Source organism: Mesitornis unicolor, unplaced genomic scaffold (assembly GCF_000695765.1).
Source record: "Mesitornis unicolor isolate BGI_N332 unplaced genomic scaffold, ASM69576v1 scaffold48757, whole genome shotgun sequence".
Lineage (NCBI taxonomy): Eukaryota > Metazoa > Chordata > Aves > Mesitornithiformes > Mesitornithidae > Mesitornis > Mesitornis unicolor.
The window spans coordinates 1-13,240 of NW_010196694.1; the positions used below are offsets into that span (position 1 = coordinate 1).

At 38.5% G+C, this 13,240-nt stretch overlaps 1 protein-coding gene across 1 annotated transcript; it reads left to right on the forward strand.

The window, feature by feature from the left end:
- Window positions 1–1,347: 1,347 nt before the first annotated feature.
- Window positions 1,348–12,370, forward strand: SMPDL3A (sphingomyelin phosphodiesterase, acid-like 3A; the record flags this gene model as incomplete). The annotated part of the gene is made up of 7 exons (XM_010188561.1): window positions 1,348–1,561; window positions 2,980–3,124; window positions 6,064–6,160; window positions 7,433–7,611; window positions 8,751–8,931; window positions 10,608–10,732; window positions 11,876–12,370. Coding segments are annotated over 7 exons (1,253 nt in total), but the record flags the coding sequence as incomplete, so codon positions are not given.
- Between the last annotated feature and the right edge of the window lie 870 nt (window positions 12,371–13,240).

The following is a 13,240-nucleotide window of genomic DNA, read 5'->3' on the forward strand; positions in this document are numbered from 1 at the left end:
TGCTCCCCCCATCTTGCGCCTCCTTTCCCTCCCCTTCTCAGTGTGCCCGCACGTAGGCTGCTGCAGTGGCGATATTCCCTGTCCCAGCCGGCTTCAACTTCATGTGACTGATAAATACGTAAATACATGGCAGTTCGGGTATGGAGGGAGGGTTAAATAGGGTTTATGTTGAGTTCCCCGGGGTGGGCTGTCGCTCAGGACGGTGCCAGGTAAGGTGAGCCCGGCCCTGCCTTTGGAACGGTGTCCTGAGGCACGGACTATAAACATGATGCTGATAGCAAGCACAGGAATGCTCTGCCCAGCATACAGTAGCGTGAGCGGGTGAGTGCTCCGAAATGGTTTCCACAGGAATTCAATTCCCTGTCACTCATAACATGCCCTGGACCAAGCATGGTGCGGTGTCCAGGCATTTCTCTGTCTCCTGTTGATAGGAGACACAGTTTTGCAGATTTTGAAGATCACTGCTAGTCTTCGCTTCCTGAAATAAAACTCCACGGGATCTAGTGGCCTGCTCTGCCATGGAGTGAGCATGTGACCTTGGGAACTATCAATTTGTATCTGTCCCAGTTTCACAACCACTATCCCAGATACATATGTGTCTTTCCCAAGTGCTTTGACACTGACAGAAAGTTTTTCATCTTTTACATGAAACTTCAAGTCTGGTCGTCCAATACAAGCTTAATTAATCTTGTTCACTGTATTCCTATACTTCTCAGCTCTTTTTCCCCAGCAGTGCTAAGCAGCAGTGGCTGAGAATGTGTCAGCCTGGAAAGTAGCAAGACAGTATGGCAGACATACATCTCTGGTGAGAATCCCAGTCTCTCTGCTGCTGTGGCTGCTGGGGAGAAGAAGAGCTTTGAAGTTATTGCACACATGCTGCTTCTTGCCTTTCTTTCTAGACCATGATCTTTTATAGTAGCTTCCAGCCACAGAAGGTCGGGAAAAATAATTAAAATGCAACTCCCTTTCTTTTCAGGTGGTGGAGTGGAGAAGCCCTCTTATTGCCTCCTCTGCTCTCCAGTTTCCAGATTGTTATTAATGAAAAGGAGCTGATCTTCCAGTCCCTACCAACCTCCATTTTTTTTTCTGCTGAATAGCTTAAGCCTATGCCTCTGCTTCTGTTTCCAGTTTTTCTAAGCAGACTACATGAAGGACTCTTGTCAGGAATGCAGAACTTGCCCACACTTCTCAGACAGACTAATCATAAATTTGTTAAATTTATTCCCCTTTTCAAAACTTGAAAGAGGAATAGCAGTAGACAAACTGGAGCAAACTTGGCATTACCCATGTCTATCCAGCTCAAGTGCAAATAATAAATTTTCTTTAATCTTTGTTTTCTGAAAACAGGGCAGTTCTGGCATGTATCTGACCTACATTTAGATCCGACTTACCACATTACCCCTGATCGCACCAAAGTTTGTTCTTCTTCCAAAGGAGCCAATGCCTCCAACCCAGGCCCTTTTGGAGACTTTCTGTGTGATTCTCCATATCAACTTATTTTGTCAGCATTTGCATTCATGAAGGATTCAAACCAGCAGGTTTCATTCATGATTTGGACAGGGTAAGTGTTCAAGTCACTCTGCAGTTAAAGCTTTTAACAGCTGGATAACCATACAGTGCAGAAATTCACAAGTTTATATTTGCACCAGCAGATCTGAGTTTAGTATCTCACAAATGCTACTTTAAAATGGTCTCTTTATTTGTCCAGATGGCTAATAAGTAGGAGACTCAGTGAGACTACAAGGTCTTAGGAACAGATTTTGATTTCTAATAATTTCTGGATATCATTGTTCATTGAGACATTTACCACATGACTGTATTAGTGTAAGTTAAGGAAAAAAGTGCAGGGGTGGTGGGAATTGGAAAAAGCCAAAAGAAAAGTCAGAGAAATAACTGACTGGAATGAATTATTATGGGAGGTATTGGATTTTGTAGGTCTTAAGATCATTAAAGTGCATCCCTTTTTAGAAGATGCTCTTTAGCTAGACTTTATTTGGTTCTGTAAGAGGTAACTAGAATCAAGCAATGTTACACTTTGTGACTTAAAATATTAAACTTCTCTTTTTAAGTGTATAAAGTTACCATTCGAGTTTGATACCTGTATGAATTCTAAATCAGGGAGTAGTGGGGGGAGGATAACAGTGTTGTACATGCTGTCTCTCTCTGTGTTACTCTTACTCAAAGCTGCATGTGCTTCTAGTGAAAATGTGGTTTCCCAGTCCCTCATTGCAGTGTTTTGGATGTGTGCAGTCCCCTGTTGAGTAAAACACTTTTTCTGTGCCAGTCTTCCTTATTAAAAAATGGGCATAATAATACTCTCTTTCTCACACACAGGTGTTAGCTGAGGCTTTGTATGCCTTAGCAGTGGGATTGGGGGAATAAGTGTGAAAGGGAGCTTAATAGTACCATGCCCTGTTACTTTCTAGGTATTCATAAAATACGGCATTAATTTACTCCTCTGCCATAGCCAAATTCTCCATTCTACCATCACATAATTTTTTATGATATATATCAATGGATAATTTATCAAAGAGAGAAGTATCTTTGAGTGTTTGTGAGAACTAGTTTGTTTATCAATGACATGGTCTTTTTTTCTGGAAAGGTTATATATGTTATGTCACTTAATTCTGCCAGGGGAAGGATGTTAAGAAATACACATGTAAAGACAAGTGATTAATTTATGTCACTTAACTTATTGTACTTTATTTTCAACAGGATGTTGTTAAAATTGGAAAAACAAACTTCTAAGGTTGTGTGGATGACAGAAGATATAAAACCCAAAGTGATGGTGTTGAATTAATTCAGTTTCTAAGAAATCTTAGTTGTGATACATGTGAATCATAGGATTCTATGGCAATTCTATGTTTTTAATTAAAGAGTCTATAGTAGTATTGCATGCTAGAACGTAGGTGTGTTTGCAGAATTTTTGGCCTTGTGTTGCTAATAATTCTCTTTTAATAAAGCCTTTTCTTTTTTCAGAGATAGTCCTCCTCATGTTCCAGTAAAAGCACTGTCCACAAAGTTGGTCATTAGCATAATTGGCAATATGAGTTCTACAATTCGTCATTTCTTTCCAGATCTTCAGGTTTTTCCAGCTCTGGGCAATCATGACTACTGGCCACAGGTAAAATGAGTTAGAAATTTGTTTATGTGTCACACTGAGTGTGTTCCTAACCCCTCAGAAAACGTGTGGGAATAAGAGTTAAATTTGTGTAGCTATTATTCTGGAAACAGTATTTGATGTTTTTCCAGTTAGCATTTAAAATTATAAATAGTTCCAATCAAGAACAGAAAGTACATCTCTCTGTGTGGTGTTACCCAGGCAAACATTGATGCCAGGTAAAATCTGTACGTTGCTTGAGGTGATTCAAATTTACTGCTCATTGTTCCTCATGGCTTAGAACCACCAGGTCTCATCATAGTTAATACACTTTTTTTTCTTGCTGTGTAAGTCAGTCATGCATGTGTGTAAAGTAACTTAATCTAACAGAAGTGACATTCTTAATGGATCTGTGAGCCCATGGTAAGATTCAAGGCCTACTGAAAAGGGGTACTGGAAATCTGTCTGACATCACTGGATTTTTTTTTTTAATCAGACTAATGGCAGAATTTTTGTAATGTTCCCATAGTTTTGCCACTGTTATTAAAAATACATATTTTTATTGAGCACTTAGAAATATTCACATTGATGATTTACTGAATACATGGGCTGTTGCAGCAGAGGACAGTGCTTTTTTACTTTCAGTGTTCTGTGAATATTGTTCTTGGCATAGCTCAAAAGCAAACAGTTGCTTCACGTGTCCTTTAAAGTATATTGTGGGTTGATCTGGCTGCATGCAGAACTGAGAAGCAAATTCTGTCATTGAATCTGAGGAGATTGGAAGGGATGTGGAGCAGGTCAGCTAAAAGATTTTGTTCTAAATGCCTATTAGGACTTCAGTAACATTGCTTCACAGCCCCCAAAGACTTTTTTTCCAGCTTTCTGTGTTATTTATTAGACCTATCAAGTTACATCTTGGTGTAGTAGGTGCCATTGCTTGTATCATTGGTGGAGTTAGTGATTTCCAAATCAGGGATTAACAGAGGTGCTCAGAGAAGGGAAAGGAAAATGTGAGAGTCAAAATAAGAGTTAAGCATATCTTGGGAATATGAGTGCACAAACCAAGCTGGAACTTCATTGTCTTGTGTTCATACACCAGAAACCACTAGTAAAGTATTTTGGTAAATAACTCCTTAACTGAAGTCTTACTCAGTGTTTTGTTTCCATTTTGTTTTGCTTTTTAAAAGGTCTTAACAGAGAATAGTTGTAATTCAGCAGTCTCCTTTGATATAGAAGAAAAAAAAACTGTGTACAATAATCTTGCAGACAATGTAGTGACTTTTCCAACAATTATGAGTTTTGTTTGCAAAATTAAATCTGAAGACAGGAAAAAAAGTGGTCTGGAGGGACAGATGGGCAGTAAATAGTATTTTGAAGCAGGCTGCTGATTAGAATAACAGTTGTAGTTCTCTCTGCACATAACCACACAGGAGTGTTTCTGTGGTACTTTGCTGTTAAGTGGCATGTGCAGAACTGACACGCTTTTTTGTTACTGTTTGAAAAAGGCCATGGGATCAGAAATTCCCCACTATGGGGTCATTTCAGGTTGTTGGATTTATTTATTTTTTTTTGCTGTTGATTACATTTCTGTTTTTTCATCTGGCCATGCTTGGCAAACGTCCCATAGACTGGAAGTGATGTGGAGTAAGCCACACACTGTAGTCTGTTCCAGAGCAAGTGTGAGAGCTGCGTGCCTGCCATGCACTGGAGAAGTTTATTGCTCTCTGTTGTGTTCTGACCCATCCATCTCAACAATTTAACGGTCTTGGGTCATTGTTCTTGCAGAACCTACTAAAAATACCACTCAGGTTAATGAAGCATTGAGATACCTTTCAGATCATCTATTGTGACCTCCATCTTTCTGCCTAGGCTTATTTGTTTCACATCCTTGCCCCTGCTTAAAGCAAATTCCCAAACTGCTCTCTGATCCGTACGTTCACAGAGCACTGACTTGCCTGGGTCCAACCAAATCGCCTGCAGTCCATAACGTGGCCTCTTATCTGAGATCAGGTTTTGCTGTGTCTGTTGGTGGCTGTTAGCTCTCGCTGAACTGCTGTGGCTCAGAGCTTTCCTAACAACTGGTGTCTGTGCACTGCAAGCAGCAAAGGTCTGAACAGACTTCTGATTGCACTGCTCCTAAACAGAGACTTAGTGCCTAAGCCTCTAATAAAGTAGGTTTAATTTCAAAGATCTCAGAAAGGTCAAATTTTATGTTTAAGAAAACACATGCTGTAATACTCTTTCTATTTTCTTACCTCTGTTTTTTTCTTCTAGCACTAAGGATCCAAGCAGATATTTTAGGAAAGGCAAGGACAGGCTGGGATCTTCCAGTCAGGGTTAGAGGAGAGCATGGCTCTTACCAGGCTGTGGTGCTTGGGCATTACTTGGCTCAGACTGAAGAGTGCTACAGTCCTAATTGGAGCTGGTGGGAGAAAACATTGACAAAACTTTAATGTTTTAAATGCTTTGCTACTAGAGCTACAGGATATCATGGAAATATTTGTGAATTTCACCAGAATGTTTTTGAGGGCCATAGTGGAGTTTTGAGGAGCAGCTATGAATCCCAAGGTGCTTGAAAAATTAACTTTCTATAAAAGTAGCTTATGTTCAAACTTTTCCTCCAACAGACTTTTAGACTTTGAATCTTCAGTTTATATATTTATCAATTTTGCAGATTGTATGGTCTTCCACTCTGCTGTGCTTCCAAGGCTTGAAATATTTTCGGCATTAGTTTATCAATGCATTAACAAGAACATGCAGTCAGTTCTGACTATGTTCAGGCATTTGTTCCTCATCACCAATACTGGATGTTCAGAGCTCTTTTTTCCTTTCTCACATTCCTCCTGGTGATGACTGGAGGCACTTAGGTGTTATGTGAGAGGTCAAGTGGGATAATTTAGTGATTTCTCTTTTTGTGTATGTACCTGAATGCTAAGACTGAGGCAGGTTCTGCTCTCTCACAGGATCAGCTTCCTGTAACTACCAGTGAAGTTTATGATGCTGTAGCAGATTTCTGGAAGCCTTGGCTAACTGATGAAGCAATCAACACCTTCAGAAAAGGTAAAATATGCCAGGAATGCATTGTAAAGCTCCGGCTTAGAGAACTAATGTTTCTGTAGATTTGTCCCATTTGTTTAGCTAAGTCTCTTAGGATAAACCCGCACAATGGATTATCTGTAATGCTTCTGCTGGAAGAAGTTACTTGTCTTTTTCAATAGCAATGCTTATCTTCAGGGTACATTTATTCTGTTCTGATGCAGTAATTATTGCTTCTTGTAACATGTACGATATTACTGGCTTTGCACCAACGCATGTGAAATATCTTGTTGTCTTCAAGACCTCATAATGCTTTTTAGATGCATATGATGCACAAAAGACTTAAATTTGGTTGTAAAAAAATAGATGAAATGTTATTTCTGTTTTGATAGTGCATGTATTTCAGAGCATATTGAGTAGGCACATAGTTGTTCAAGTTATGGTAGCACAAGGTCTTGGTAATTATACTGTTAATTGCATCATGTTTGTGTTCAATTACTAAACTAGGAGAATATTGATATCCTAATGATGATTTTTTCCTTTTAGCAAAGGATTGAAAAGTTCAACCCAGTTTCCAATCCACTCAAGTATTAGGGTTTTAGAAGTTTAATTTCTGATTTTATGTCCTGAACGAGAAGGAACACTAGATAAGAGTGGAAGTAGAAACTCTAATAGGAAAAATAAAACTCAAAGGGGCAGACCTTAAGTTTTAGGTGTATTGTTGTAGCTCTGTTGCCATCACTCCAGTGAAGGCCATGGTCTATGATACTGCACCCATTGAAGCAGCTCTGTATGCCATGGAGAGTTTTAGAAGCTTGGATTGAAAACTATGATCTTTACTTTTTGTCATATTCCAGTCTGAAGTTAAATGACTTTCAAAGGACAAGGTTGCTAAACTAAAACAGTTCTTCCTGGAGGAACCTATATATTTGCAGTATTTCTAGAAATGTGGACTTTTAAACAATTACTGCATTGCTCAGTGTGGAAGAAATGTTACAGGGGATTTCTTGTGTGTCAGTTGGATAATTGCATCTGAAAACTATCAAATAAACAGAAAGGCAAGAACAGGCAAAAATTCATAAACAATTCAGTGTCAACTTCTAGTAAAATATTGCTAAAACCAGATTCTTAAGATGTTCTGTTGTGATAAGGTGATGCATGGCTCAAATAAATATGCCATATTCTGTTTTATTAGAAAAAGTAAGGCTGGGTATTTTGTCAGACACATGCTTTCATTCTAAAGTTGTGCTTTTAAAGCCTTTTCTTTTTCAAATGGTGTTGGTCTTATTTTCACAGGTGGCTTCTACACACAGCTGTTTGAATCCAGTGGTAGCTCTCAACCACTCAGGATTATCAGTTTGAACACAAATTTGTATTACAGCCCCAACAGTGTAACTGTGAATGTCACTGACCCAGCCAACCAGTTTACTTGGCTGGAGGGAATACTAGAAACCTCTTCACAAAAGAAGGAAAAGGTAAGGGCTGTGAACAGAACCCATTGGCATTATTTCTTTAAACTTTAAAAAGAAAAAAAAAAGTAAGAAGTAGAGACTGAAAATATAAACATGATTATAGAAGAATATTAATGCTGCCAAAGATACTGCAAAATCAACATTTCGTTTTGTTAATAATTCTTCCTTGAATATGCACGTTATACTACAACAATTAATAAAATAGTTAAATGCAGTTTCTCAAATTACACCTTTTATTTCCGTCTATGTGAAATACAGTAGAAGCCAGGATGAGAATACTTAATGCTTTCACTTTTGTTTTTGACTCTCATTACTTACAGCCTTCAATTTTAAAATGTACACCTTTGGCATGAGACAAAAGCTAGCATATTTCAGTTACATTTTTATATAATTACAATTATCAGAAATTAGAATGGAAACTTAACCAAGCTGCAGCAATTGATATGACTTGAGTGTTAGAATAAATCATTTTATAATAATCAGATTTTGAAGTGACATTATAAGTTATTGGTGTGTGTGTGTTTGATTGGTGTGGGGATTGGATCATCATCTGACCAGAAAAAGTGTTATTTGAAACATGTTTACATTTTGCTACAGTGTTCTAATTTTAAAGATACTATATTACAGTCAGGAGAAAGGAGAGATTTCCTTTCTTCATAAAACCCTGTAGCATATTAGTTGGTGTGTGCAGTTGGAACCAAGTCTCAGGCTCAGACAAAGGGGTTTTAACCAATTCTTCCATGTTTCTTCATGTTCTTCCATGACTCTCTGACCTTGCAGACTCTGTAGTACTCTAACTTAAGCTTTTCCTACTGTCTCTTTAAGATGCCAAATCATAAGTCTTGCCCTAGTAACTTTTTCCATTTGAAATACTTGATCAAATTTTCCTTTGGCCTAAAATCACACATAGATTTGTGACAACATTTTCCCAAGAATATACTGAATTCATTAAAAAAAACCAACTATTTTTTGCTCATTATGAATTTAAACATTCTTACTGTTGGTATTTTGTTTATAGCTTTCAGAATGCCATTTCTAAGATAGCGTTATTATGAAATTGTAGTAACCATTTCTAAGTTACAGCTAAAAGTATGATTTTCAAATGAAGGTGCTAATTGTGCTTTCTGTATCTAATTCCTTAGGTATACATAATAGGACACGTACCAATAGGATACCTGCCATATGCAAAGAATACTACAGCTATCCGGGAGTATTACAATGAGCGACTGGTAATGATTTTTCGCAAATACAGTAGCGTTATTGCAGGGCAGTTTTTTGGACATACGCATAGAGATAGTATCATGGTCCTCCTGGATGAAGAAGGTAATGATGCTTGTTGAATCCTTCACCTTTTTCTTCTCGATTAAAAGCAAATTAAGACTTTCTTTCATGTTCTTACTAGTCAACCTCTGTTATAAATAATAGGAAAAGGAAATTGCGAAGTACTGCTGTTTATCTACAAGAGTTCAAGCCTCACACACTCCCAATTTTTTTCCAAAGAAAACCTTGCAAGGCAGACTGTCTTTTTCTGTTGAAGTCAGAAGAGACTCCCTGAGCTTCCTGTTTTTTTTTTAATGAATGCTTATGCCTAGACAAGAATTTTTAGTCTTTCCTCTCTGCTCTCTCAGTGACACGGGCAAATTATACTAGCCAGTTGCTATTGTGTAATGTGTCAGAGGGAATGTTCTCAGGCCAACTAGACATGCTCTGTGTTCTTGTGTTTCCTGCATCATTACTGTGCCTCTCTGCTGAGTTCCCTGCTGCTTCAAAGTTAATTAAGACAAGGGTAAGCAGAAGGCAGGGGAAAGAAAGTCTCTGCCTGTTGCATCTCTTAGATCAGCTAATTTCCCTTCAAGAAAAGCACCCAGGTTTGAAAATGTTGTTTTTTGCCTTGAAATGCCTCAGTTTTAAGCATGGGCATGGCTGTATGGAGCACTCTAACATCTCTAACAGAAGATCTCTAACCAGTGACTGGTTAAATATTTGTGTCTGTACCATAGAACAGTGAGATGTCCACTATTTTGTTTTATCTAAAATACCCAAGTATTAATTGATTCTTTATCTATGTTTGATATGAACCCATAAAAGCAATGCCCAAAATGCTAACTAGGGTAACAGTATTCTAAATAATTTACCTTTATACATGGCATTATCATGGAATTAATTTCCAGTGAAAAGGAATCCAACCCTAGTGAAACTGCATGTAGCCAAATACAGTTAGTGTTTATCTGTACAATTTTAGGCTTTTTTCTATTCATGCCATTTTCCTCTTGACAAAATTCCAGAGAATTCAAGATGTAATACTGTAGCCAAAGTCAGTGTAGTGAGACACAGTGTAGTGATATCTTCTCTAGAAGAACCTACTGATTGCTTAGCTCTCAAAATGTGGAGATTGACCTGCTGTGATGTTGTCGAAGAAAGGAATAGTTAGGGCTTCCATTTTTGTTCCACAGAGAACCTCTCCATACTTTACCTGCATACTTTGTCCAATTAAAACCCCTGAATATCATCATGTTTCAGTTGCTGTCTAGATTGGTGTTCACATACGAGGTGCAGGGCTAGTCTAGATGAGTGAAGTCAGGGTCAGGTGATGATACCTTGGTGTTTCTAGTAACATCAGAAATACATAAAGCAACATGTAAAATACTGCATGGAGACAGCAACTATATGTGTTGAATATTTTTTCAGTAGATATACACAAAATACAGTGACCTCACATATAGGCAACACCATTTTGCACAGGTAGTTGAATTAGTGGAAGGTTTCTACTATAGACAGACTTCACTGGCTCACACTGGAATGTGTATTGTGGTATTTTACACAGATTTTGGTCTGTCCAGTGCAAGTATAGAAGGAGTTCACAGTGATACAGCTAAACCAGGAAAAAAAGCTAGTGTACCTAAGCCAGTCAGTCTGGTTCTTGCTGTGTTGGTTCTTGACAAAAACTTTGTTTGAAAAAGAAATTATTGAAAGGAAGCTGTTTCCTCACCTTCTTGCAGAAAAGCCAGTGAATTCCTTGTTTGTGGCACCTGCTGTAACCCCAGTGAAGAACGTATGGCAAATGGAGTCCAATAACCCTGGTGTCAGATTGTATCAATATGATCTTCTTGATTATAGATTGCTGGTAAGTAAAGATGTTAAAGCGTTGCTTAAGACTTTAAATATAGTGTCATTAAAAATTGCAGCAAAATACTATAAGCCTTTGTAGTATTATGGCTATTGGTGGAACTTTGGTGCTTACTTTTCTTTTTCTTTCTGGGCAAAGGAAAGGAAATCTGAAAGAGAACTTTGTTAGACTTTCTGTGCCTGCAGGACTACCCAGTACTTCCCATTCGACAGTCAGAAATTTTCTGGGGTGAATCCTAAAACTATTTGCAAGGACCTCTGCAATGGTGAAAAAGGTTCTCTGAAATCCTGGGTTTGTTTACATACCAATGTTGTTTGCTGGTGATAGCCTGAGCTTTGGGGTGCAGTCCATGAAATGCTTCTGAAGGGTGTGGTAGAGCAGATAAAGAAAAGCACTTTTAACCATGTGATGTCTTTTACAATCATGCGCCTTCCTGTATAGAGTTTCTAGTTTTATTAGGAAATAATAGATAAATTCAGAAAGTCGAATGCTTCTATTCTGTAGTGCCATGTGATTTTTGGAGATAAAGTGAATCCTGTATGATTATTTTGGCTCTGAATGACTCATATATTCTCTCTGTAATCTGGGGTAAAATCGTGACCTCGCTGAGTTCAGTGACAATGCATCCTTGCAGCTAGTCTGGGGCTGGGGTTTCTCTCTGGAGACTTATGCTAATAACAGGCTGCTCCTTTCTTGTGCAGATTTCACTCCTGCTCTCTATCTCTCCCTTTCCCTTAAATTCTCCCTGGACCATTCTTTTTCTGTCCATTCTACCTCTCAAGCAGTGTCCAAAGAAAATAAACTTCTGGTTTTCACCCTTTTGCCCCACTCCTAAAGCAGACATGAGCATAGCAGAGTTTGGTGTACAGTTTGGACAGGAGAGACCTCTAACACTGCCGCTGCTGCCTTTTGTGGCTCTTTTTTCTTCCCTCCAACCCCCTCCCCCATTACCGCACTGCAAGTACCAGCTTTGGGTGTAAGCCCAGCTCTTGGGGTGGGACATGACCTTCTGTTCAGTTGTGAGTAATGAGGAGTGACAGCTTCCTAATCAATATATCACTCTGGAGACTTAATGAAGCAGGGAAGAAAGCAATACAGACATGCCTATTTTTTCTTTCTTTTTTTTTTTTTTAACTGTAGGATCTTTGGCAGTTTTACTTGGATCTCAGAGACGCCAACAAGAAAAATGAATCGAACTGGAAATTAGAATACATCCTGACTAAAACTTACGGCATTGAAGACTTGACGCCAGAAAGCCTATATGAAATGGCCAAGCAGTTGTCTGTCCCACACAGTACACTGTTTCAGCAGTATTACAGTAACTTCATTGTGAGTTATGACAAAACCATTGTCTGTGAAGAGGGGTGTAAGACTTGCCAAATATGTGCAATCCAATATTTGGATTACTCCTCGTACACAGATTGTATCAATCGGGAAGCAACGTGGAGATGAAGTCTCTGGGCAAATTTATGCTGATACTGCCGTTAGCCTGTGATTTAAAGAACTTGCTCATCCTTTTGCTCAAGCACTGACATGCTGACAGGGAGCCTGTGGGACTTCTCTGAATTTCAGGAGAGCAATAAATCTCCCTAGATCTTTCTTCTTGTAAATGTGTTTACTTCCACATCTGAATAAAAGTTAATTTGCTATATAATAGTGGCCAGATAATATTTTACTGTTACTTCAAGGTGTCCTGTACCCTCTGTAACAGGCATCCCAGTATGTGAGTATGTAGGAATAGAAGTTACTAAGTTCTTTGAAAATCCAGGTCTCCTTTCTCAGAGTGTGTAAACGTAGGCAATGCCATTTCAGGCATGGGATTTGTACGGGGGCAGGTTTCAACCATCTGCTGTCACAATTTGCAAACTGAAATCTGCAAAACCCACATTTGCTGAGACTGGAGTGCAGTGATGTTTTTGATTTGTTGCCAGTATTAGATGCCTCCCTGTGCCAAGTTTCCTTTTCCATCTTAACCCCTTAAACCCACCTCGGTTTAGGGGCACATTCTAATGACAGCGTGAAAGTGATTGAATGGAACACAAACCTCCATCCTGTAAATACTTAATGCATTTTTTCAGAATGTGCGTGTGTGCCCAACACAAAGTGCTTTTTTCTTATGATGAAGCTATGTACATTGGTACTGCTTTCAAGCAGTCTTATGGTATGAGATTTTGCAGCAGACTGTAAGTAAGTTTTAAATTCATAAACATCACTAATTAGACATAGCTTATACATTTTCTGTGCAGCAGTAAATGTGTACTTGTCATGATATTTCTCAGGTTTATTTTTTCACAGAGCAGTCTAGTACTTAATGTGAAGATTATCACATGTATGAATTAACAATTGCACAGACCACTTCTTTCTCCTCTTGTGATTAAATGTGTGCACAAGATGGTAATATTAAGAAGGCTGTTTATCTAGATAATATTATTCCAGAGTAAATGGAGCTATAGAAGTGGTTGTGAGACAAATCCAATTGCTAACTGTATTTTTGTGACATTAAAG